Here is a 27,852-nt window from a genome sequence, read left to right on the forward strand (position 1 = left end):
TCTCTCCAGTCACGTTTGGCGCTTAATGCGAATTTGACAGTCACGAGTCTTTTAAAGTATGCATTGGTATGTTGGGGCGCATGTCCAGGTACTCCCAACGGCCAGATGCATATTGAATGTCTTACGGAGTTGAAGAGGATCTGAATCCCTCTGATTGGCTGAGCTGGAATTTTGAAAACCCAGGATTTGCTTGAGGTCACATATGCCCAAACCAAGCCCAAACCTGCCTGATCTCAGGGCGGGTAATCCTAGCCCTAGGTTGGAGGTTGGCAATTGGCACAATCAGGCTCAATCCTACTTCTTCTAAATAGATCTGACTGTTCCATTAGGATCGGTTCGGGTGAAGAACACCGGATTCCAGAGAAAAGTTATCTTGTCATGACCTACCAACATAGGCCCACAGGCCTAGTTCACCAAACCCATGGACTTAGTGCTAGTAAGAGTGCTAAGTGCCGGCACGATTGCTTAGAAAGGTCTAAGATCATGACAACCTGCTAGTGACTAGGCTTCGGCGAGAGCCTCATTATCTGGCCAACTGTCATGGAGACTCTCGAAGGGTTTTGGGGAGGTGAATTTTAGCCCTTGAAATTTCCATATGGGAAACTACGTACCCGTGACCAGGCTTGTTTTCTCCATAGCTGCCCACCACCTCTCACATCCAGCGGTCACGACCGCGTACGTACAGGAACACACACCGTGCACGATGCATTGAGCCATTAGAGAAAGAATGCAGTCAGGATGCGTAGCGCCTACCAAGAAAACGTCTTCTAACGGCTCAAAATCACCTTTTTAGTTCTTCCTACTGCAAAAACCGTTGCTCTCTTCACGTTGAGCAGAAAACGAAGGTGAGGAGAACGACAACTGCCGGAGACGGTCTCTGTCTTTGTGTATGTGTTTTTAATCCAGGCATGATTTCTAGAATGCTAGAATTGAACTTGTATTTGATTGATGAATGTGAAATTAGGGTCTGATTGTTTAAGTGATTCGTAATAGTTGGTAAGAGTTGCTGTTCTAATAGGGTTTTTTATGGTGAATATTTTTTAATTTGAGCGTTTAAGAGAATGTTTTGCACACCAAGTTCTAATTAGTTTTGTGAAGATGAAAAAATAGGGGTAAGGAGGCTGGCACTGGTTGAGAGGGGAATGCTAGCTAGTAGGTAAAGCAAGACTCCGGCTCTCTTCTTCTTTTTGTCCTTTTCTCAGTGTGGGGGTGTAATGGTAGCTTGGTGAAGGCTCGAGAGATATAGACAGAGATGCTGTTAGTTAATGAGAGAAGCCTTTGCCTGTGATGAGGGGATGAAGTTTCATGCCATTGGAAACTATGAAAGAGAAGTATTTTGATGGGTTTGTTGTTCCAGTCAGTTAATAGTTGAAGTACATGGGTTCCAGACTCTTAATTTTCCAGTCAAGTGTCCTAGTAGATTAGATTAGATGAAAAGGTAATTCTAATAATGCAGGATTAATTGGATTTATTTGATCTAAGCCTTGGTTACATTAGATCCCACCCCCCACCCATTTTTTTTTTCTTTCTTTTTGATAGGTTGAAGTTTCATATTTGCTTTTCATGCTTCTTTTCAGATGGCATCAGAGGGAGACATTCCTCCTCCCACACTTGCATATATGGAGCTTGCTATACAGCAGGTAATGTATAAACTATCTTAACCAGAAACAAGAAGTCTGGACTTGAATTTGTATGTGATGAACTATATGACTGTGGTCCTTTAGTATGCTTAAATGGACCTAGATGTGCAGTAGCTGTTTAGAATAAAATTTGAACCATGGTTTTTGAAGTTTCTTGCGATGGTAGAGTCGCCTTTGAATGAAATGTTTAGCATGCCATTATTAGCTTCCTGCCATTGATGGTGATGATGATATATTTCACCTATACATATATTTAATACGTTATCATTTTCACCTGATCTTTTGAGGCCATGGTGTTTAAGTGTTTTACCTTAAGCTTTATGTGCTTGATGTTCCATTGCAGTTAAAGCACTGGGTGCTCTCTGGTGTAATTGTGTGCCTAATGAAATTCATCCCTTCTGCAAATAACCTGTTAGCGTCACAAGATAATAGCCATACTCAATTTTGTGAATTTGTATACCAAGATACTATGTTGATGTTAATTAAGATTGAAGAGTCAAAATTGAAACTTCATTCTGAGATGTCCGAAATTTATGTAAATCTGCGATGTGAGGTGATTCAAAATCAAGAAATTGATATCAACTGAGCTATTTCATTCTATTTGTCAGTCCATGCTCCTCTATGAACTTTAATCACGAAATATCTAATTTCTTTTGCTGTATATATATGCAAGAAGTTTATTCATTAACTAATGAATTTATTTCTGTCTGAGTTTGAAATTCACCTCACTTTTCTCCTCTGTTGGTGCCCACTTCTGGCAAATCATTGACATGTCATTTCTATCAGCTTGTATTAATTGATGTTTTGAACATATTTACATTGTTCATAGTCAGTTTGATATGTATATTCAACATCAATAACTTCTACCTGCAGTCAAGGCAATAGCTTAGAATTGGCTAACTAGTTCTTTTGTATCAGTTCTTAGGCACCGTTTGAAAATGTTTATGCTGTTTCTGTGTCCAGAAACAGCAGAAACAAAAATAAATTCCCCAGAAACAGATTTTTGGGTGTTTGATAAACCTTGTTTCTTGAAACGTTTTTTGGACACATTTCTATTTGATAACAGCCGTTTCTGGAAACATTTCTTGTATAAAAATTGTGTGAAAAACAATATAAAAACATCACTCATTTAATTTAAAAGGAAATCATAACCCTTTTGTCCAATACATTTTTCTAAAACGGAAAATCTTGCACACTTTATCGTACATCTTCATTTGTAACTACTACAAATTAAGCTAAAAAACAATGGTTAAATTCTAGAAGAATATCTATCTACCCTCTTTGTTTATGTCTAATTTCTTAACTGCATCAAGGATATTTGTAAATATTTTTCTCTTTTCCTCAGAGACTTCAATCTCGCTTTTCAGTATTCTCGTCTTCTCCTTTTCGCATTGCTCTTTGTAAGGATCCCTTTACAAAATCAGAAGAGGGAGATAATGAAGATGAATGAGTTTCAATCTTTAAGGTTCCCGCACAATCGGATGAATGTGTGCTAGGAAGAGTACTAGAGGAACTGCTATCAGCACAAATCCATCTGAAAAATTTGCAAACTCGATCTTGGGCCTATAAGTTATTTAAACTATATAAGGACAATAAATTCCATAATTATACCTCGATCTTTCTAGCACACATTTTCAGTATTCTTGTCTTCTTCTCTTTGCCTTGTATTGCTCTTTGTAAGTATCCCTTTACAAAATTAGAGGAGGGAGATGATGAAGATGAATGGGTTTCAATCTTTGAGGTTCCCGCACAATCGGATGAATGTGTGCTAGAAAGAGTACTAGAGGAATTGCTATTAACATAAATCCATCTGAAAAATTTGCGACCTCGATCTTGGGCCTGTAAGTTATTTAAACTGTATAAGGACAATAAATTTCATAATTATACAACTATACATACTTTTATGAGATAAAGGTATAACTCAGTTGATTTTGGGCAACACTAGAATCTATGGCTGTAGTTTGCTTCTGTCTTCACGACGCGTACCTTACATTGTCCTTTGCCACAATCACATATTCTAAATTCATCTACCCATATGAAAAAATCATTATGTTTTGGACATTTGAAGTACGCTCTACCAATATTAGGGCCTTGTTTTGTTGTGAACTTATTGCACAATCCTCTACAAAATTCGCATCTAGCCATTATGGTGTCATTGGAAGACATCTGTAGAGCACAAATACTGCATGTCATACGTCTCTAGTATCTAGTGTACAGAAAATCCCAAAAGGTAAAAAGAACAAATAATAATGCATTAATATACTATACACATCCACCACCTGATAATTTAAAGAAAGAGACATACTAGTACATCATCAACAAGTAAGGTATGTATCTCTAAAATATATAGGAAAACATAAAACATAATCAACATAAAACATATTACGGTCCACCTAATGGAATCGGAGCCATTCCCTTTGATATAGCCATTTGATTGGCTATAGTTAGGCGTACTAAGGACATCTATCTGGCTGATCGTCTCTGGGATGTATCAGATGTATAAGCATGAAACACCTGAGGATCGGGATTCATAGGGTCTTCTATAGCCCGTTCACTTCCATACTCATTGAATAAGTCATCTTCAATTGCCTGTTCCTTGATGTAATTATGGACCCCACAACAAGGCACTACGATTCTTTCCTGATCTTATTCTTACATGATCTTCAATATGGTAGGCCTTCATACTTTTTAAGATTTAGAATCTATTTTTCAAGACACCAAATGGTCTTTCAATAACATTCTGCAGAGATGAATGTCTGTGATTAAAAAACTCCTTTGCTGTTCTAGGTCTAGGTCTACCCTCTCTAAAATCCTGTAAGTGATACCTTTCTCCTCGGAATGGTGTTAAATGCCCAATTTGATTTGCGTAACCCGAGTCAATAGCATAATACTTGAAAGTATGGAAACTCGTACGTAATTAGGTATCTTTTCAATATCCTAACTATTTGAAGAGAAATAAAATTTCATAAGATCAAATAATTATACCTGGTGGTGGTTGAGGAAACCCTAGGGTCGCATTTGTTCTTGCTTCTTCAAATACCCTAGCATCATGTGCACTGCCTTCCCAGCCCGCATACACAAATGTGAAACGTATATCGAATGAACATGTACACATAACATTCTGTGTGATCAAAGTCTTCCGATTTCGATACCGTGTTTGCTCGGATTTAAAGATGATTACATTGATATGTAATCCATCAATAGCACTAATGCAATCCTATAAGGTCCACACAAGTTAGTTTATTGTTGCGTGTATTGTACATCGGATTTACATTGAAAAAAATGAATAAAGTTGTTCAATCCAAGTTGTAGATTACCTTAAAATATGGTTAGAACTTTGGGTTGTTGGCAATCTCTGGAGGTACCGTTTGAAAATTTGGTGGCCTGATTGTTTCATTCGATAGATGAAGCATGGCTTGTAAGACAGTGTGGAAGACAACACTAGTCGTCTATCCGGATCGATTGAATCTCCTCTAGACTTGTCTATTAGTCAAACCTTGACCTACTGTCATGAGAAATATTGCAAGTTGTTCATCTACTCGAATGAAATGACTGTTCTTTAACCATCCTCTATGTACCATTCTATCTCGCAGGCATAGTTATCACAGCATCAAATTGATCCAAGGTGGTGGAGGGGTGGCTAATCGGTTTGGCAATGAATCGCCCGTTATGGCGTTGCCATGGCGGTCGAATCCCCTATGTGTCATTTTTTATTTTCCCTATTTTCTAAAGTTATTTAGCATGTTACAAGCCTACAATATATACCCTGTAACATATAAAACCAACATTAAGCAACATCAAATCATCAAAAATCAACATAGCCCTATCAAAATCACTCTGCATTTTACAAAAAATCGACCGCCTAGTGAATCAGGCATGACCTGGCGTCCATGGCGACGCCTATCAGCCAATGGCGACCGCCATTTGTGAGTCACGTAAATCGTAGCACTGCCATGAACTTTTTTTTCCGTCAGGACGCCAAATCGCCGCCTTGGCGACGCCTAGGCGATGCCATGACAACTATGCTCGCAGGTTGAGAAAGACACGTCTTTCGACTCTAGACTCCTGGTAGCATAAGTTTGAATGTCCAACGAGTGTCTCTACTACCATTACAATCCTGTGTAACTACTATCATGACAAGGTTTTCTCATCTGATAGTTACTTAACAGGTTTTGAAAATGATATAAAATAATCAAATTATCATCATCACTTGATGACCCTGTGAGGTTGTTATCAGACTCATTTGACATACCTGTAATTAACACCAGATTCAATGGGTCACATAATCCTTGTATAGATAATAACCCTACCATCATGTGTTGAAACACATTAAAAACATCCATCAATGTTTTTTGTCATTCACACAACCAGGAGCATAGTAGTTAGCAAACTATATAACAACTATTGTAAAAGTCATCTAAAAACCAAAAACAGTATCCCATTGTCCAGAAAACCATTTAAAATATGTCAGTTAAAAAGCACTACTTCAATTGCCTTATCATCCACATCCTCCTATCAGGCCTCACTTCCACAAATGACAGTCGCCAAGCATCATCACTTTGTATCTTCTGCTGAGCCTTTACATACAACTCCTCTGGAATATCTTCTATAGTGTCCAACAGCTTCTGACAACTAATTATGCTATGTGGTCCATCCATCAAAGGATCAGCAGGTCGGACTGTTCTAGAAGTGGCAGTGGATGCACCCTTCTCCATCCTCCATTGTACAAATGTCCTGAAGTCATGAGCAGAGTTCGTGATGGACATTGTTTGGATCTTCCTCCGACGATCTGTAGGAGTTCTATCAAGTCTCTTCTTGGGACGAGCAGTTGGGTTGACCTCTTCATCAACCTCAATCTCCTCAAAATCATCTTGATCATTACCATGGTTGGTGGGCCTCGAAGTTACAGCAGTAGTCTGTGAAAGACCTCTATCTCCATGGGCACTTGAGTCGGAGAAGATATCTAACAACTCTGGCCACCATGGAAGACCATTCCTTCTATATTTATTCCATGATGGGTTTGCCTGTAATCCAAAACGAAGGTAGTATTCAACACTTTTCATGAGTTAAGAAGTACATAATCATCAAATTATAAACCAAAGAGTGTGTCATACCTTAATAGCACATTCCCACACAAAATCTTCAGCTGTAGCAGTCCTCTGATTTGAATCCCAGCCAAATCCCATTGTTTCCAACAGACCCTTGAAACTGTTGTAGTCCTTCCGTAATTTGTTCATCTTATTATGGAGTTGCTCTTTCCCAAAAGGTCGGTTGAATTCGGCTTCTAAACCTTTTGTTATATTTTCCCATCCCACCTTTGTAAACGTGGAGTTGGTTTTCTGACCATTCCTCACATTCTTAACCATTTTGTTGATGAATGCTTGTAGCTCAGCATCATTCCACATAATAGTGGTGGAGCTTTTAGGGGTAGGGGTTCTCGGAGACCTCATTACTCTCTACATGGCAATAATGCATGTCATCGAAACAATTAAATAAGTAGCATCAAGGAACATGCAACAACATTGACTACTCATCTTTGCCTAATATAGGGTTCAAATCTAATTTATTGGATCTGTGACATAAGCTTCCACATGGCATAAATTGCCATGTCATCAATGCAACACACTGGATCTTGAGGTTTTAAATCCTTATATATGAAAAGACAATGCTTGAAGCTGAATATAAAGGTAATGACAGCCATTACTAATTTCCTACTAAAACAGTATCACATTTTAAATACCAACACTGCCAAAATTGGTGTCCTTGTTCTTCTCTTTTGAATGAGAGGGGCCATATACATTTATAGTCAGACTCTTCAATGGATACATCAAAGTGTAAAGGAATGAAACCCAAACATCCATAATAATAAAGTTGTCTTAGGAAAATTATTAACTTTTGCTTTTTACGGGATATATGTTCAAAAGACAACAGTTCACAAAAGGACATGATAAAAGTTCAGAATATCCTCACCAAGTATCTGACTTACTTGGCACCATTACAAAAGAAATAGACTATCGAGTTAATTTATATAAAAAAATAAATAAAATAAAAGCATCATACTATATATTATGTATTATGAATAGAAACCAAAATGAAATATTCAAGAATCGGGCAGGAAAGGTCATTATTATGTCAAGGATATGAAAAATCAGTTCTATAGCTGCTGTCTGGATGTGCATTCCAAAATAACATCCAGACATCCAGACAATACAGCTTCTTTTCCCCTCTGGAAAGTCTCAAGTTTACCAGGCACAAGCTGAAAGGGTCAAATGTTGCCACATGGGAGCATTTTTTAGTCCTGAACAAGAGAGTCATAATCTAGTTACAGTTGTTGAAGAGATGGGTTGAGAGGTCATTATGCTGTGGGGTACATTCGGAAGTTCAGATTTATCCATGTAGTTATAATAGGTTGACATCTATTTTACTACTGTTTGGGTCTAATACAATTCATATGAAAGTCTGGTCTATTTGTGGTGTTAGTCTTTTTTTTTCACTTCTCCAACGGGAATCTCCTGAAAGGGGTATGAGCATCTGGACAGAGGAGAGTATTTATCACTCATTAAAACCTCTATTCTAAAACACTGATCTATCTTAACTCTCCAGAAAACCGTCTCTACTACTGCCCATGACCTTGTTCCTCTAATAGTCAGGTTTTCTCAATCAAACTTTTCCTTCAGAGAAGAACTTTTGACTGAAACATTTCTTCTCATAAATAAAAAAACATTAGAAATGGCATATTTCCTCATCCAGAAAGTTCAAAGATGAAACAACCCCAACCCATCTCACTGATTTGCTATACCTTCGACTGAAAAAAAAAAAAAAAAAAAAAAAAAGAAAAAGGAAAAAATAATCGAATGGAAGATCGGTTCCCCTAGAATCACAAGATTCAGAAACAACCCCAACCCATATCAGAATCGTATCAATTCAGAGGAAGAAATTCTTCCACCTTCCAATTGAAACCCTTATTAAAATGAGAATGGGAAATCCCCTTGCTTTCAATCTAGCAATCGAAAAGGAAAAGTTCCAACTTTTGGGTCTGTCGATTAGAATTTGAAATCTTTATAATTGGACTGAAAATTACTTTTAAAACCCAAGGCTTTAAGGTTGAGTTGTGTTTGAAAATAGCAATTTTTACTTTTAATTGAATGGCAAATTTTTCAACATTTATTTGTTGGCCTGAGACATCATCAAAAAAACTGAAGAATAGATTCAATGGCCGTGTATTGTCATTCTTTGTGGTTCTAAAATGAAGCAATTATCAGCAAAGAAGAGGTGCGAGTTCCACTAATTGATGGATAAAATCATATTTAGGGTTAAAATCCCCTTACTGTTCTTGTAGAAAAAAACCGACAGCAGAGATGCAAAGAGGCTGATCTTCCAAGTCCAAAGTCGAATTTGAACAGCTATCACGATCGATTGGCGAAAACTGCAGAGGGTACCTTGCAGAAGATTGGAGAGCAGCACAGGAATATGGGAACCGAAGCTTGATCTAGAGAGATTTGAGGTCGCAAGAAGGTTTTTGAAGGTCGACGAGAGGTATCGAAGAAGTAATCTTCCAGATTTGTAGAAAACTGACGGTTGCTTTACCCTTTCACCACTTGCAGAAAAATCACGAGTTGGGAAGTGAAAAGACCGCTCATCGAGTTGGAGAGGGTTCATGGGAGTAGCGAATTCACGAGACTTGCAGTAGAGATTTGAAGAGTGAGGTTAAGGAGGAGTTGCAGAGGAGTACACGTCCACTGCTGTTCTTTACTTCAGAAGAGAAGCGTGGTGAAGGGAGATGACAAGTCTGGGCAGCAGTTTGATAAGGCACTTTTTATCGGGTAGTTTGATAAGGCATTTTCTATACAAGTATTATGTGACCTGTTGAATCTGGTGTTAATTACAGAAATGTCAAATGAGTTTGATAACAACCTCACAGGATCATGAAGTGATGATGATGATATGATTATTTTATATCATTTTCAAAACCTGCTAAGTAACTATCAGATGAGAGAACCTGGTCATGATAGTAGTTACATAGGAGCTGTAATGGTAGCAGAGATACTCGTTGGACATTCAAACTTATGCTACGAGGAGTTTAGAGTCAAAAGACATGTCTTTCTCAACCTGCGAGATAGAATGGTACATAAAGGATGGTTAGAGGACAGTCGTTTCATTTGAGTAGATGAACAACTTGTAATATTTCTCATGACAGTAGGTCAAGGTTTGAGTAATAGACAAGTCCAAAGGAGATTCAATCGTTCTGGATAGACGATTAGTGCTATCTTCCATACTGTTTTACAAGCCATGCTTCATCTATCGAATGAAACAATCAGACCACCAAATTTTCAAGTGATACCTCTAGAGATTGCCAACAACCCAAAGTTCTATCCATATTTCGAGGTAACCTACAACTTGGATCGAACAACTTTATTCATTTTTTTCAATGAAAATCTGATGTACAATACACGCAACAATAGATTAACCTGTGTGGACCTTATAGGATTGCATTGGTGTTATTGATGGCACACATATCAGTGCAATCGTCCCTAGATCCGAGCAAACACAGTATCGAAATCGGAAGGCTTTGATCACACAGAATGTTATGTGTGCATGTTCATTCGATATGCGTTTCAAGTTTGTGTGTGCGGGCTAGGAAGACAGTGCACATGATGCTAGGGTATTTAAACAAGCAAGAACAAATGCTACCCTAGGGTTTCCTCATCCTCCACCAGGTATAATTATTTGATCATATGAAATTTTATTTCTCTTCAAATAATTACGATATTGAAGAGATACCTAATTACATACATGTTTCCATAATACTTGAAGTCTTGAAGTCTTGAAGGCAAGTATTATGCTGTTGACTCGGGTTACGTGAATCAAATTGGGTATTTAACACCATTCCGAGGATAAATGTCACTTATAGGATTTTAGAGAGGATAGACCTGGACCTAAAACAACAAAGGAGTTGTTCAATCACAGACACTCATCTCTATGGAATGTTATTGAAAGAACATTTGGTGTCTTGAAAAATCGATTCCAAATCTTAAGGATTATGACGGCCTACCATATTGAAGATCAGGTAAGAATCATAGTGGCTTGTTGTGGGGTCCGTAATTACATTAAGGAACAGGCAATTGAAGATGACTTATTCAATGAGTGCGGAAATGAATGGGCTATAGAACCTATGAATCCTGATCCTCAGGTGTTTCATGCTTCTACATCTAATACGTCCCAGAGACGATCAGCCAGACAGATTCCATTAGTACGCCTAACTATAGCCAATCAAATGGCTATATCATAGGTAATATGTGGTCAGAATGTTTATGTTTTATGTTTGCCTATGTATTTTAGAGATACATACCTTACTTGATGATGTACTAGTATGTCTCTTTCTTTAAATTATCAGGTTGTGGATGCGTATAGTGTATTAATGTATTATTATTTGTTCTGTTTTCTTTTTGGGATTTTCTCTACACTAGATACTGGAGACGTATGACATGCAGTATTTGTGCTCTATAGATGTCTTCCAGTGACACCATAATGGCTAGATGCGAATTTTGTAGAGGATTGTGCAATAAGTTCATAACAAAACAAGACCCTAATATTGGTAGAGTGTACTTCAAATGTCCAAAACATAATGATTTTTTCATGTGGGTAGATGAATTTAGAATATGTGATTGTGGCGAAGGACAATGTAAGGTACACGTTGAGAAGACAGAAGCAAACTATAGCCGTAGATTCTGGTGTTGCCCAAAATCAACTGGGGTATACCTTTATCTTATAAAAGTATGGATAGTTGTATAATTGTGGAATTTATTGTTCTTATACAGTTTAAATAACTAACAGGCCCAAGATCGAGGTTGCAAATTTTTCAGATGGATTTGTGCTGATAGCTGTTCCTCTAGTACTCTTTCTAGCATGCATTCATCTGATTGTGCGGGAACCTCAAAGATTGAAACCCATTCATCTTCATCATCTCTCTCCTCTAATTTTGTAAAGGGATACTTACAAAGAGCAATACAAGGCGAAGAGGAGAAGACTAGAATACTGAAAAGCGAGATCAAAAGAAAAAAATATTTACAGATATCCTTGATGCAGTTAAGAAATTGGACATAAACAAAGAGGGTAGTTAGATATTCTTCTAGAATTTAACCGTTGTTTAAGACAATTGACATATTGTGAATGTGATAACTATATAATGATTTTAGCTTAATTTGTAGTGGTTACAAATGAGGATGTCCGATAAAGTGTGCAAAATTTTTCGTTTTAGAAAAACATGTTGGACAAAAAGGTTATGATTTCCTTTTAAATTAAATGAGTGATGTTTTATATTGTTTTTCACACAATTTTTATGCAAGAAACGTTTTCAGAAACGGCTGTTATCAAACAACAATATGTGCGGAAAACGTTTTAAGAAACAAGGTTTATCAAACACCCAAAAATCTGTTTCTGTTCCCAGAAACGTGAATTTATGTTTCTGCAGCAGAAACATTAGGCACCGTTTGACAACGTTCCGTTTCTCCCTTTTGGGCATTCGAAGATACTATAGGGTTTTTTAGTGGCATTATGTTTGCAAAAAATGTTTCGAAAAACAGGTTTATCAAACACCAAAAAATCCGTTTTTGTTTCTAGAAACGTGAATAACTGTTTCTGCTGTTTCTAGACACAGAAACAGCAGAAACGTTATCAAACGGTGCCGTTGGGCACAACTTGTTTCCATAAATGCAGAAACTTTTTACCCCATTTCTCCTTTTCTAGGAACAGAAAAGCGCAGAAACGCGTTTCTGGGAACGTTATCAAACGGTTCCTTAGTTTGTTAAAGTTGCAATAAACTTGTAGCTATGCATTAAATCTCGTACTTGTAAATTGTATACGGCACTGTGGTGAACTAACAAGATTTCCATAATGTCTAAATGGGGGGGGGGGAGAACCGTCATGATTTTAGATATTTAGATGTAACTGTCAAATGATCCTTTGCCAAGTAAAGGTTAGGATTAATTTTACTGAATTAATGCTGTTTTGGCTTTCTGCTTGCTTCTTTATTGTTTTGTTAGGCAAAACTGGCCTTGGACAGCCTCGATGTGCCTGTTGGGTAGGGGGGGGGGTGGGAGAAAAAAGAACCATCATGATTTTAGATATTTAAATGTAATTGTCAAGCGATCTTTTGCCAAGTAAAAGTAAGGATTAATTTTACTGAATCAATGCTGTTTTGACTTCCTTCTTGCTTCTTTATTGTTTTGTTAGGCAAAACTGGCGTTGGACAGCCTCGAAGTGCCTGTTGGGTAAGCCTATCATCATTAACCCTCGTCTACTGTTTCTTTTTGTGTACATCCATCTTCTTTCAGGGAACATTGCCATTGGAAGATTATATATCCCAACCGTTTCATAGTCTTTCCATCTTTTTCCCCACGTGGAATTTACTTTTGGACTTTCCGCATTGCTATAGGAGACATTGGGCTCTTTATCTGTTGATTTGTTTCACATTGTGTTTTCCTTTTCTTTGTTCTCTATTGCCTACCTTAGGAAGAGGAAAAATTGAGAAGGAACCCACTCTGAAGGGAACTCTTCACATTCTGGTTCCTTTTCAGTTGTTTCTTTTGTTGGTGCTTTTAGTTGAATTTTCTCATTGTGTGTGTACTACTCATAAGCAGATTCTTTCCACCTTTTGGATGTTTCTAAATGTGATTGTTTGTGATTAATTTTATGCAAATGTTGGGTTAAGTAATAGAAGAGCTGCCAATAACTGTTCTTTCATGCCGCTAGAATTTTGGTGTATTTACGAACTTTCTTCTTGAAAATCTTTGACAGAGCAGCCTTCCTAATGAATTGAATATTTATCTATGCGGCCATTTCCCCCACGAACCCTTTTAAGTGATGAAAAATCTTATCTCTTACGTCTAATTGAGGACCCAAGGGGTGGGGATCTGCTAGATGGATCTCTAACAACAGAGAATAATAAAGAACAAGCAGAGGACTATGAGAAAGTTGAAGAGAAATTTAAAAATTCCACAGGAACCATTCTGATGGTGTTTAAAACTCCAGTCAATTAGCCTTCTTAATGAGGACTATGAGCTACTAAGAAAGATCAGGAATCAAAGGTCAGCTATTGGGTGTGATAAGCAGGTCCTTTATACCAGCGGGAAAACCGACCTCAGGTGAGAGCACTAGAAGAGTAACTATCTGAAGTCAGTATTCTGATTGGGAAATATTAGAACATTATTTTGGAATCTTAAGCATTAAATTACAGGCTAATTAAATCAGAAACTAGAGAGATATGGCAGATATGAACTAACAGAAAAGTAATCAGAAAACAGGGTGCCACATACTGGAAGAGCAAAGAACTGACCTCAATGTTTGAAGAAATAAATTGAAAACAGAAGTATGAAGAAAGAGGAATAGAAACAGGATCCACCTATTGCATAGTACTTAGTCCTACTTAGTCTTAACTAGAAGGAAGGTTCAAGAAGTCACTTTCTACCAGAGTTGGAACCGAAACCTGGCTGAACCCTGTAGGTTTCAGTGGATGGTTTCATTAGACCATTTCTGTGGTAAAAATGCTATTTTTTGCGCTGAAATTTGATAGTTGCCCTAATTAAGCTTACCTAAAGTCATAAACACAATGGAACCTTTAGATTGTTGAAACACACTCAAAATGTTAGTTTGGTTTCATACCCTAGGATGGCAGTGTACGTCGTACCTCGCTTGTATATTTCTCAAAGATAGCCTATGTAATGCATAATTTAGCAATATATAACATACAAAAATAAATGAAAACAACTAAAATATGAAATTACAAGTCACAAATAGAGAAAAATCATTTAGATATTATTAAATGCCAAAATGTTACATGTCAACATCATAAGTGCACAATGAGTCAACCCACACCAAAAGTGAAACTCAAAAGACCATTGCCCTTCCTCCTAGTCTCTTACTCTATTTCAATATCACATAAAGTTCTGAGCTGGCCCGAAAGATGAGAAAGATTGTTGCCGTCAACGCAACAGTTCCTCCAACGTGATCACAAAAGAAGGCCAGGCCATGGTATGTCAAAAAAAAAACACTCAAAGTCCATCACAATAGTTTGATAGGCCTCACCATCAACATAGTCTAGGTACCATAGTTGTCAAGGAGCCAAGGCGACCCAAGGCAATGGAGGGGTGCCTAAGCGCTTAGGCGACAAGACACCCACTTAGGCGTTGCCTAGGCGACAAGACACCCGCTTAGGCGTTGCCTAGGCGACCAAAGTTCTCAAGAGTTGTTTTCCCTCTTTCTAACATTATTTAGTATGATATATATACCTTATATAATAAAAAAATCAACATCAAGCCACATCAAGTTATCAAAAATCTTTATTAAGCCACATCAAGTCGGCAAAAATCAACACTAAGTTGCATCAATTCATCAAAAATCAACATTTAGAGAAATGATCTTGTTCTCTAATAAGTTTGATAGGTTGATGATTTTTATTTTACATGAGACGTTTTGTATTAGGTATAACACAAAACCAACTTTCCAATAAGTCTAAGATTTTACTTACATCTGAGTTGTAAACTTGTAATGACAAAGTCATATTCCGGTTAAACTTATTTTAATGTGCGTTAATGCTTTTAAAATCACCTGAATGAAAATAATTTTATGGACATCAAAACAAAAGATTATTTTACTGGGCTGCAATATTTTACCATGATAAGATTTATAAAATTTTCAGAATTGAGAAAAACCTCAACATTAGAAAGTTGAAAATCACCCTTACAATAAAAAATCCAATTTTTGTTCTTGGATTGAGGGGTTGACTTTTTATCCTTTTAGAATTTGATTTATAAAATATTTTTATTGGATTCAAATAGGGGGTATTTGCAAATAATATCTTAAGTAAATGTAATATTCATTTACTTAAATGATATTTGACATAAATATGTATTACGCCTTGCAGTAAGGTGCCAGTGCAATAAGGTGACAGTTGCCCAGACCCCAACTAGGCCACCTAGACGCCTAGTCATAGCCTAGGCGACTCCTTGACATCTATGCTAGGTACCCGAACCTCATATATAGATCATCGGGTTGGGAAGATGATGTAAATATGCCTCCACCATAGCTGCTTGGTGTACCAGGCTGATAGGGTTGCTGGGGCATGGGAAGGAGATGATGCTATCCACAAAAGATGCCACACCTTGTGACTGATTATAATAACTAGGGCAGAATGAGGATGATGAAAAGCCATGCTGATTAAAACCATTTTACGCACTATACCCAACATTGGATGTGTTTGTGAGAAATGATGGTGCACAGCACTGTCCCAGGTATCCAAACCCACTATATCTATTGCTACATTCCAAATTGAGGCCTCCAAATGTGCTAGATAAGGAAGAAACATCACCATGTCAACATTGTCATGCTCCTCATCTGGTATGAACTTGCGAAAAAGGTGTGGGCCTTGGGAATAACCTATACATTTGGGGGCACGTGCACCATGGTCGGCATCATGGGTAGCATGATCAAATTGACTCCTTTTTTGTGAATCAATAGGTCCGACTCCACCTTTTCTTGGGCATACTTCTTTCGAACGCTCGCATATCTTTCTCCATCACTACCCACCATCATCATTATCACCACCATTGGAAGGTGATGATGCATGATTGCGAACACTGGAATGCGATCAGTCAACATCCTCATCATCCCTACTAGGCTAGGACTCAAAAGCTTGGGGTGTCTGTGTGTGGACTTGACCCTTTTGAGAAGACATGAACTTGCTAGCATTAGCCCCCATTTGACTAGCAATCTTTGGGGTGGGCCTACCAAAGAGCTGATCCATCACAAGGTCACCATAATCCCTCACCCACAAGTATTGAGGATCCTCATCATCTGACTCCAGTTGGAAGATGTTGCAAAGTTGAATTAGGTATTTTTCATTCTCCATCCCCATGCCTATGTATTTCATCTTGAATCTTATGTTGTAGTGCACATACATCATCTGCTCAAAATGTTTATGGCCCAGTTGGTTCCACCTCTTTAAGTGGATGAGTGAAAACATTTTGGTTGCGCTTGTATCCAAAAGCAAAACATGTCTGGGAGAGCACCTTATTTGCTACATTCCTTGTTAAGTGTGTCTCTCCTATATATCACCCACCATTCACTTACACTAGAATATTCTTAGTAGTGCTTGAAGTTGGATACATACATATGTGAAATTGTGAATTGAATAAAGAAACTAAGTTTACAAACCTACCAGGAGTAGTGTTTTCCCGACCGGCCTTTGCGGCTGCACGGTCAAAAGTCCCTAGTGCATCCCTGAAGGTCTTCATCTATTTCTATTTCAAACATTGATACATCAACATTAGACTGTTATTGAGACTAATAGGATTTATGGTAAAAACTTATGTTAGGTGTATCTCTTCTATATAGCACCCACCATTTACTTTTGAATGCTGAGACATGGTAAATGAACCCATTCAATGGCTCCAAACATTCTTTTCTTGAACCTATAAGTCTATAACTGTACCATGTGTTCCATGCTAATGATTTTTGTAATTTCTTCCTTTGAATTCTTCAACTCTTCAAGAAGAGTATTAATCATTTCATATTTAATCTCTTTTTCTTTAGAAAGATTTCGGATAATTCTTTGGAAGACATAATTACCTTCTGAAATATACTGTTTGAGAAGAGTAATTCTATTAGAGACATCCTTGAGTCCTGGAATTTGTCCTTGTATCTCATCCATCGATACCGAGGCTTTTGTTGCCATATCTTGGATTATGTTCTTCATCCTTTTGTGTTGAAGAGTCAGTTCATCCAACATTCTCCCAATGCTTCTCCCTTTTGAATGATCTTTTCAAACTGCCTCTCTTCATATTCTCTTAGAGAATCCATTGTTTCTTTCTAAGATATAGATATCATAGGAACAAGAGAAGTAGTGTAACAAGAAAACCTTTGTCTCTTCATCATAGAGAGTATTTAGGCAAAGAAGTTTAGGACACCAAATTCCAGGAAGATGAAGGGGTGTTTAGGGAATGACAAACTTGGTAAATGAAGAGTCCATTCATTAACTCAATTTTTACCCGCGAGATTTAAAACTCTGTGCTACCGGGAATGACAAACTTTTCCTTTTCTTTGATCAATCAATCAATCATTTGTCAATTCAAATTTGAATTCCTTTCTTTTCTGCCAAGGACCAATAATTGATCTACCAAGGACCAAAAAGCATATTAGATCAGTCAACCAATTGATCTACAAGAATGTTAGAAGAGCACTTTGGGCTGGTACTCATTCGACTGATTGAACAATCGGAAGACTGCAACTGGTACTGAACACCTCCAACTCATTAATGCAAACAATAATCAGGCTACCGAGGACCAAATAGCAGATTAAATTAGTCAACTGATTGAAATATTGGCAGTCAATGAGGGAAAGTCATGGCTACGAAGTTGTTGTACAAAGCTATAAGTTGATCGCTAACATTGATTGTTTGGATGATTAACAATCGATTTGCTCAACTGGTTGATCGGAACAGGAACTTGTGATCTCATACTGTCCATGCAGGTCAGTCTGACTGTTATCTGATCGGGTCACAATTATTCATGAAATTAATATCCAATTGTTAATTTTAATTTGATTTTCATGAGTAATTTGACCACATATTGGGATAATCTTTGATTGCAGGGTTTTCAAGACCAGTGCACAAATTTGATGCTAAATGGACGGAGTTGGTTCAGTCTAGAAGCAAGGGTAGAGGATCAAGGGCAGAACTGGAATTTCTGAGAGAAAAAGAGAATAAAAAAATAAAAAAGAAGAGGACGGTTTTCCCTCTCTCCCTCATCCACACGTCCCTCACTTCTACCCTCGCCTACTTTCTCTCATCTTTTTCTCCCTTCTCCTACTTTCTCTCATCTTTTCTCTCTCCTTGTCCAAATTAGATTAAGATTGTTTTTGTCCTAAAATTTCCATCTCATGCAGCCTCTCTCCTTTCCTTTTCTTTGATCAGCGAATCCATCTCTCACCAAATCTCTCTTTTTAATTTAAATTCTGAATTTTACAAAATTGATTTTCAAAACAACGCTCACCTCAATTTTAGTAGATTTAGCCTTCTAGTTCTCTGTGGGTTCGACCCCTGTCTTACCACTATCTCATAGTTTAGTTCTCTTTTCAAATCTCACTTTGAAAAGAGAGATTTGGTGAGAGATGGATTCGGGAAAAGAAAGTCCAGTTCTGCCCTTGATCCTCCACCCTTGCTTCTAGACTGAATCATCTCCATCCATTTAGCATAAAATCTGTGCACTGGTCTTGAAAACCCTGCAATCAAAGATTATATGTGGTAAAATTACTCATGAAAATCAAATTAAAATTAACAATTGGATATTAATTTTATGAATAATTGTGACCCAATCACACTCCCCAACTTGCACTTTTGCTCATCCTCGAGTGAAAGACAATAAAAACTACTCTGATTATCATGCATTCATGCCATTAGCTTAATGTAACCACTCATAAACAAGTAAGAGCATCATCAATGAAGCACCAACAAGGATTCTAAATATGCCAACAATTCAACACAAAGTTAAACAAAGAACAACATCCTTGTCCCCTCTAGCCAACTTCTACTCTTACATTCAAAATCAGCCATCGTAGCTGAGTCATGAAGTCCAAGTGCTATACAAGCCATCACTTTTGTCATGCAACTATGATCATGCTCTTTTTTTTTCTTTTTTTTCACAATTATTCTGATCCGTGCAATGTCCTGCCCTATTAAGCTTTCCAAATGGGCTACATAGCGAGCTTTCAGTCAGTTGCTATCAAGCCAGATGGCTTTAAGGAATTAGGTGTAGAACACCCCTCAGACTTACTTACTCAACCAAATAGACTACAAGCCAAAACTAGATCAAAGTTTTCAAATTTTGCTCAAACTATCTAGCCTTTTAAAGCAAAACTCCATGTTTGTGACACAGAGGCCGGGTTGCTCAGAAGGAAGTCTTTCTTTTTTCTTTTAGACATTCCACCTGTTTGACACGAATTTCAATGCTTGTGGCAAAGAAACCCGGTTACTAGGGAGGAAGTCATATTGTATGATTTAAACATTTTCAACACATAAGGTTTGCATAGTTACACAAGGATCATCATAAACATTCACTAAAATGGCAATTTCAGATTCAAAGCAAAAAGTTAACCAACATGGAAGAGTAATAATGTTCTAAGTTTAACTAACTATTGAATACATCAACACACTTAAAAATCACATGCTATAACTCTTGACAAAGACCTTAAAGGCTCTAGAGTAGAAAAATTAAGACGAAATATGCAATCAATACCAGAGTTCAAGTTCAAATTGTTCATTCAATAAAAAATTCACCCTCATTCCCCAACTTAAATAACATTGTCCCCAATGGCAAGTGAAAGAATAACAAAAAAATAAAGCAAGGGAAACAAAGCAAAGCAAAGCAAAGGGAAAGAGTAATACAACCTGATGGAGTAAAGTGCTACTACTATCATCTGCACCAACATGGCTTCGCCCCACTACTAAACCTGAAAAACACAACTAAACAAAAACATGAAGTAAAATGGTGGGTTGCCTCCCACAAGCGCTAAGTTTACCGTCTTCAGCCAGACACACAGTGGAACTCAAAAGGAATCATAAACTGGGTCAATCAAATCAATAGACTCAACGACCTGACCATTAGTAATACCATCCACATAAGGTTTAAGGCGCTATCCATTAACCTGAAAGGTGTGCCCTGTTTTAGGATCTTGAATCGTAATAGCACCATGGGGCGACACTTTTGTGACCACAAAGGGGCCATCCCATGGAGAGCGAAGTTTACCAGGAAAGAGGCGTAGCTTGGAATTAAAAAGCCAAACTTTTTGGTTAACTTCAAAATACTTCCTGCGTAGCTCTCATAGGCATAATTACGCATTTCTTCCAACTCCAAGAGTTGAAGACAACTGTTGGAACCAGCTTTGACTATATCAAAATTAAATGTTTTAATGGCCACAAAGCACGGTGTTCCAACTTAACAGGTAAGTGACAAGCATGGTTTTAAGTATCGGTGCGTATCGTGCCGTATCGGCCGATACGTATCCGTATCGGTAGGCATCGGCACGATACATACCGATATGCTATGGGGAATTTTGAGCCACTTTTTGTGTATCGGTGTATCGTACGTATCGTATCGTACCGTACCGTATCGGTACCGATACGTACGATACTCTACGATACGAACTTTTGAAAATCTGAAAATTCCCAAGAGTATCGGTACGTATCGGTACCGTATCAGTACGTATCGAAGGTATCGGTGTAGTATCGTACCGTATCGGTACGATACGGCTACTTAAGTGTTATTTATTTATTTATTTTTTTCAATGCATTAGATGGGCTATGAATTTGAAGATTATGACTGATGCTTGACCATGATGCACCTGAGGAACATTTAATGAAAGCTTTCAAATAAAAAGTAAAAGAAAAACATATTTTGAAGAGGCAAACCACCATTAGATGATTAGAACATGAGGCCATAACCCACAAAAGGGAGAACTTCACCCAACCTCCTCTCTCTCTCTCTCTCTCTCTCTCATCTGCAGTGCTTTGACTAGTTTTCAATAGATTGAAGATAAGGACAGAAAATGAATGGAAGGTTGAATGGGGCCAAAAGGGGCCTTAGGAAGGACTTTTGTTTGGATTGACATGTTTTCAAACACAATATTCTGTGATTGTCTTGTCTGAAAATGGGTCTCACTCTGTTATAATTAGTTCCACTGTGTTGGATATCATTGTTTTTTTGAATACATACAATTTGATTCCATCCATATGTCTCTCATGTTGCCACTACTGATAATGTTCTTTCTTTGCCCCTAAGAATATAATCAAACTCAAGGTGGATCAGAGAAAAGAAACTTGAGTTTGGGCACTAACAAATGAAAATGACTGGAAGGATGCATTTTTTCGTCAACAGATCTGCAGGTTGATTCACTGATGGAATGAAAAGAAGAGAGTACCCTGAGGTTTATGGCTGCTAATCTGATAGTAAACCATGGAAAAAATGAATACTAATCTTGATAGGCCACTTTCAGATGCATTAGCTAGAAACCTAACTAAGGTTTAAAGTTATTGAGGCAAAAGATTCCAAATACTTGCAGTGGCAGGGAAGGTACAGCTGGCTCGAAGCTTTCAAACAGTCCTTGGAATCTACAAGTTATAGCACGGTCCCGTGGCTCACTTATGTGGTTTATGTCGGACGAAGTCCCTGGTGTTACTTCTCCCATGGTTTACATTGGAATGTTGTTCAGTTGGTTTGCTTGGCATGTGGAAGATTATGAGCTTCACTGCTTGAATTTTCTCCATACTGGTTGACCAAAAACTTGGTATGCTGTTCCCGGAGATTATGCCTTTGCTTTTGAGGAAGTTGTTCGTGTCTAGGGTTATGGAGGAAATCTCGACCGCCTAGGTATGCAACTTGATTTTTCTGATTAATTGATCCATCTAAAATATTGCTTTGGAAAGCCCGAGAAACTTGTGCTTGAGAAACTTTCTTTGAGGTGTATTAACCTTGAAAATATTTCAAAGAGAAAATTCTTAAATATCAATTAAACTCAAATGGTAGATTGAAACTTTCATTGTGGAACTGAATGGTTCAAAGAAGGAGAGAAACATAGTCCAAGAAGAACCTTGAAGGCTTGAACTTGAAAGTTGAAACATTTGAATAGTAAGTTCTTGAATCTTTACTCACTTTTTTCAATTTTAACCTTAGATTTTCAAGTTTTTTTTTTTATAAATCTAAGGTTCATCATACTTAGAATCACATTTTGTGCATCATTATTACATGAAATCATTGGATTTAGAAGGATTTACAAACTTTTTTCAAGAGAAAATGAGGGTTTCAATTTTTTTCAAATTTCTTATATCTACTCATGTTCAATGGTTAAAAATGTTTAGATTTTTTATATGTTATGTAAAAACAAGTGTTCTACAACTTCCATGGGAATTTTTGATTTTTCTTAAAAAAATATATTTTTTTAATTTTTTTATTCCGAAATTAATTTAAAAAGAAAAAAAGAAAAAAAGAAAAATCCCCAACATTTTTTTTTTAGAAAATTTAGTTCATTCAACTCTTAAAAATAATGTCATAAGTTATAATTATTAAATACATGATTTCAAATGAAACCCACATTTTTTCCCCAAAAAAGTGAGGGTTTCAATTTTTTTTTTTAAATTTCTTAGATATACTCAAATATATTGGTCCACACTTTTTTGATTTTTTATATGTTCTTCAAAAACATTTAATCTATAACTTCTATAAAAAAATTTTAATTTTTCTAAATAGTTTGTATTTTTTATTTTTTTTTATTTCGAAAATTAATTAAAAAATAATAAAAATACTAAAAAAAATACAATTTATTTATAAAATTCAGTTCATTTTAGTTTAAAAAATATATATATAATTTACTTGGCCAATGACCATGATGTAAAATTAGATGCACAATTTTTTCCAAAAAAAGTGTGCATTTCAAGTTTATGTAAATTTGGAAAAATAAAATCTTTTTTTTTTCTTTGGATGCATCTCATTTTAGTTTCTAAAAAAAATGCTATTATGTACTAAATACTAAATCAATGAATATGCATATTAAGATTCATTATTTAGCTTTGTAGGAAAATGGGGCCTAAAGAACGGACTAAGGATATTGGATGGGCTACAGCTGAGAAAGTACAAGGCAATAGGTTGTGTACAAAATGCAATTACTGTGATACTATCCACCTAGGAGGTGGAATTACCAGACATAAACAACATTTGGCTGGAGGATTTTCTAATGTTGCCAAATGTAACAAGTGCCCAGATGAAATAAGCAAAGCAATGAGGAAGCACTTAAGGGGAAGTAGAGATAAAGCAAAGAAAGCTGTTGAAGAAGATGATAGATTGGTTGAGAATCTAAGGGATCATGAGGATTATGAAGGATCTGATATGGAGGCAGAGGATGAAGATCAACAGCTTGCACGAGCGATGCATATTTCAAGGGAGGAAGCAAAAGAAAAACAATGGATAGCAGAACAGCTGAGAAGAAGTCAATCTGTAGGACCTAGGCGTGGTGGCCCGATGATTTATGAACAAGGTTCTAGCTCTAGAAGTCGTCCAAGTGTAGATATTGGAGGCACTGTGAAGGGCATGTTTGATAAATTTACCTCCAGTGGTAAAAGTAAGGGGAAAAGGAGCCCAGAAATTAGAGATATGAGAGATGCACCATATAAACATCATGATGAAGGGCAACAAAGGATTGAAGAGGCTTTCCAACCAAAAACATTGAGTAAGAAAATTGGGAAAGCAATCTCTAGGTGGTTCCACAGTTCTATGATTCCACCTCACAAAGCTAAAGATCCGTACTTCAAGGCTATGGTCAAGGAGATTTAGACATGTGGGAAAAATGTGAAGCCACCCACACCCCATGAAATTGCAGGGCCATACTTAGATACTATTGTGAAAGAGGTGGATGAATACATTGAAGAGTTTAAATACAAGTGGCCTGAATATGGAGTGACCATCATGTGTGATGGGTGGAGTGGACCGACGAGGATGTCCATCATCAATTTTCTGATATATTGTGATGGGAAAACAATATTCCATAAGTCTTTCAACGCATCCTCAGATATCAAGGACTCAATGTATTTGTTTAAATTAATGGATGAAGTTGTTCAGGAAGTTGGGCCAGATTATGTTGTCCAGGTTGTGACTGATAATGCCCCCAATTTCAAAAAGGCTGGTATTTTACTTATGGTGAAGTATCCCACCTTATACTGGACACCTTGTGCAGCCCATTGTATTGATTTGATGTTCAAGGACATTGGTGAAATGAACAAAGTGCAGACATTGGTTTCTGATGCCAAGATGATCACCAATTTCATCTACAATCACAGCTGGGTGTTGGCATTGATGAGAAAGTACACAAAAGGTGACTTGGTGAGGCCCGCAGCAACAAGGTTTGCAACAAATTATATTGCACTTGATAGTATTCAAAAACGGAAGGAAGGGCTAGTTAAGTCATTCACCTCTAATGAGTGGTTCAGTAGTAGATATGCAACCACTGAAATTGGAAAAACTGTTCAAGATCTAATCACCTCAACAAAGTTTTGGGAAAGGATATACCGATTTACTAAGATTATGCAACCATTATTTGTGATACTTAAATTAGTTGATGGTGATAAGGCACAGACGATGGGAAATATAGTGCATTGTATGGAAGTTGTCAAACAAAAGATAGAAGAGGAGAACCCAAAGTCATTTAAGGCATTTTTGAAGATTATAAATCGTCGATGGGAAAATAATTAATCAAGACCTTCATCGGGCAGGTATTTTCTCAATTAAATTTATAAGTTACTTTATTAGTAATTTAATATATTTAATCGTTAACAATAAGTAATATGTAACAATGTCAATGTGCAGCCTATTATTTGAATCCGGATCTGCACTACAAGAATAATTTAAGGTTTAGGAAAGATTTGATGGAATCTTTGAAGGATGTTATCAACAAGTTAGCTCCTAATATTGATTCGGCAACAGATGCAATTGAAGAGGTTAGTAGTCTACTAAACTTACATATTGAATCATTGATTAATATTTAATACATTGAGTGGCATATTAATATGTTAATAAATGGATAGGTGAGGTACTTCCGAGAGGCCACTCAAAAGTTTGCTGATCATTTAGCTATCCGTGCTAGAGGAACACAACGCCTTGGTAATTTAGGCTTAATCAGCTATCCTTGTATTTCAAATTTATTTCAAACTCCTAATGTTGCAATTATCTTTGTACAGCTGATTGGTGGATGAACTATGGATGGAGCGCTCCAAGCTTGAGGCCAATCGCAATGAAAATATTATCATGCACGGCATCCTCAAGTGGTTGTGAACGTAACTGGAGTACTTTCGGATTGATACACACCAAACCTCGGAATCGTCTGAGTTATGAGAAGCTGGAGAAGCTAGTGTATGTGCACTACAACATGAAATTGAAGATGAAATATTTAGAATTGGAGAAATCAGGGGATGATATTGATGTCAACCCAATTGACATCACCCACATACTCGACGAGGAAGATCCAGTTAAGGGATGGATTGAGGAGATTGAAAATGTTTTAGTGTTGGACAAATTGTCTGAAGATCGACGAGAAACCACACCTGATCCCATTATAGATGACCTCATTAGAGATATAAATGAAGATTTTAAAAATATTGTTGATGATGAAACCCAAGCACCATCAACTATGGAAGAGGATGATGATGGCTCCAATGATGACGATATTAGGAGGACGAGATCAGGTGCTACATATAGCGTAACTCAACCAGATAGTGATGATGATGATCAAGACAAGGATGGTGCTGATGGTGCTGCTGCTGATGATGATGATGATGATGATGATGATGATGATGATTATGGTAATGATGATGATGATGGTGGTGGTGGTGGTGGTGGTGGTGGCAGTGGTGGCAGTGGTGGTGATGGTGGTGGTGGTGGTGGCAGTGGTGGTGATGGTGGTAGTGGTGGTGGCCAAACTTATGTACCACTACATTTCACAGAGGAGGATGCATTTACACATGCAACACAAGATAGTCATCATGGTGCTCGCACACAACCAAAGTCTTCTAGTCGGAGGGGTAAGCGATCCCACAATCCGAGTGCTACTGATGCATTGATGAGTAGCATGGAGTCAATGTGTATTAGCTCAGATCTTGCTGGTTCTGCATCCGGACATGGACACCATGTATCTTCAGATGCATCTTCAGCCTATGGATATGGGACTTATGCAGGACAATCATTTTCCAATCCAGAGCAGTACAGAAGTTCAGATCATGCTGGTTCCTCATCCGGACACGGACATGGACACCATGTATCTTCAGGTGTTTCTTCGGGCTATGGATATGAGACTTATGCAGGACCAACATTGGCCACTCCTGAGCAGTACAGAAGATTCTACAATGAATGGGAGACCCACTACCATAAATATTTCGACTGGGGTAAATATTGTGCCTATATTCGACAAGTGCAGAATATCATCGTAGTTGCTTGCTCCTATTGAAGAAGAAGGTCCTAGCCAAGGATTTGAACCACCACGACACTCTTCATGGCACTTATCACAGTGGCAATGGCAATGAGGAAAGAAAAAACTGTAAGAAACTCAAACCTCATCATTTTGAACATTTTCAACTAAATATATTTGTCTATTAATACGATACCCTCTACTTAAGTATTTATGCATTCTACATGTTATATATAGCTTTTTTTAACTTTTTTTTTTTTATGCAAAAGTGTATAAAAATGTGTTCCTTATCCATTTATGTGCGTATCTTTAGCGTATCTCCAATACGATACGATACCCTCCGATACGTATCTTAATTTTGACCGACCGATACCGATACTTTAATCCTTGGTGACAAGTTTTCCTAAATACCAATCGGTAAGGGGACATGCTAATAGAGTAATAGGAGTCTTATAAGCAGTACGGTAAGCCCACAATGCATCATTTAGGCTCACAGACCAATTTTCCTATCAAGCCTAACCGTTTTCTTAAGAATGCGTTTGATCTCCCTATTGGACACCTCTACTTGACCACTGATCTGCGGATGATAAGGTGTGGCAACCTTATGAGTAATAGAATACTTCCGCAGTCATGGTTTTAAGTATCTCCGATACCGATACGTATCTTAAATTTAGTCGGCCGATACGATACACACCGATACGATACATTGAATTTTTTAAATCATTTCGTATCGATATATATCCTACAATACATACCGATATGCATCAATACACCACTAATACACATCGATACGATACGACATGTCTCGATATGACTCTATGAAAAATATAAAATTGAGGTAAAATGTACGTTTCGGTATGTATTGGTACGTATCGGTATGTATCAATCGGTACGTATCGGTATATATCAGCACGTATTGGTGAGTATTGATATATATATATCGGTACGTATCGATAAGTATCGGCGCTATGGTCATATAATGGCCAATATGGGTAATTTTTCAGAAAAAAACAATTTTTTGAAGGGTTTTTGTTCCAAAGTTGCTGTCAGCCATATTTCTCTCTAACTAAAGTGGAAATCAAGGTTGAGAACAAGGATTTTACATTTATGGGACAACTACAGACCTTGAATTCTTAGTACGATACCCTCAATTTAGTGTTTATGCATAATACATGTTATCAATAGCTTTTTTTAACAAATTCTTTATGCAAAAGTG

At 37.2% G+C, this 27,852-nt stretch overlaps 1 protein-coding gene across 1 annotated transcript in view; it reads left to right on the plus strand.

The window, feature by feature from the left end:
* The first annotated feature begins 777 nt into the window (after positions 1–777).
* Positions 778–27,852, plus strand: part of LOC122089561 (prostatic spermine-binding protein-like) — a 37,335-nt gene continuing 10,260 nt past the window's right edge. Inside the window, exons 1-4 of the mRNA XM_042659294.1 lie at positions 778–845; positions 1,578–1,640; positions 12,873–12,910; positions 25,414–26,052. Of these exons, the coding sequence (XP_042515228.1) occupies positions 25,425–26,052 (628 nt within the window). The 5' untranslated portion in view covers positions 778–845; positions 1,578–1,640; positions 12,873–12,910; positions 25,414–25,424. The remainder of the gene's footprint in view (positions 846–1,577; positions 1,641–12,872; positions 12,911–25,413; positions 26,053–27,852) is intronic.

The sequence above is a fragment of the Macadamia integrifolia genome, chromosome 9 (assembly GCF_013358625.1).
Source record: "Macadamia integrifolia cultivar HAES 741 chromosome 9, SCU_Mint_v3, whole genome shotgun sequence".
Taxonomy (NCBI): domain Eukaryota; kingdom Viridiplantae; phylum Streptophyta; class Magnoliopsida; order Proteales; family Proteaceae; genus Macadamia; species Macadamia integrifolia.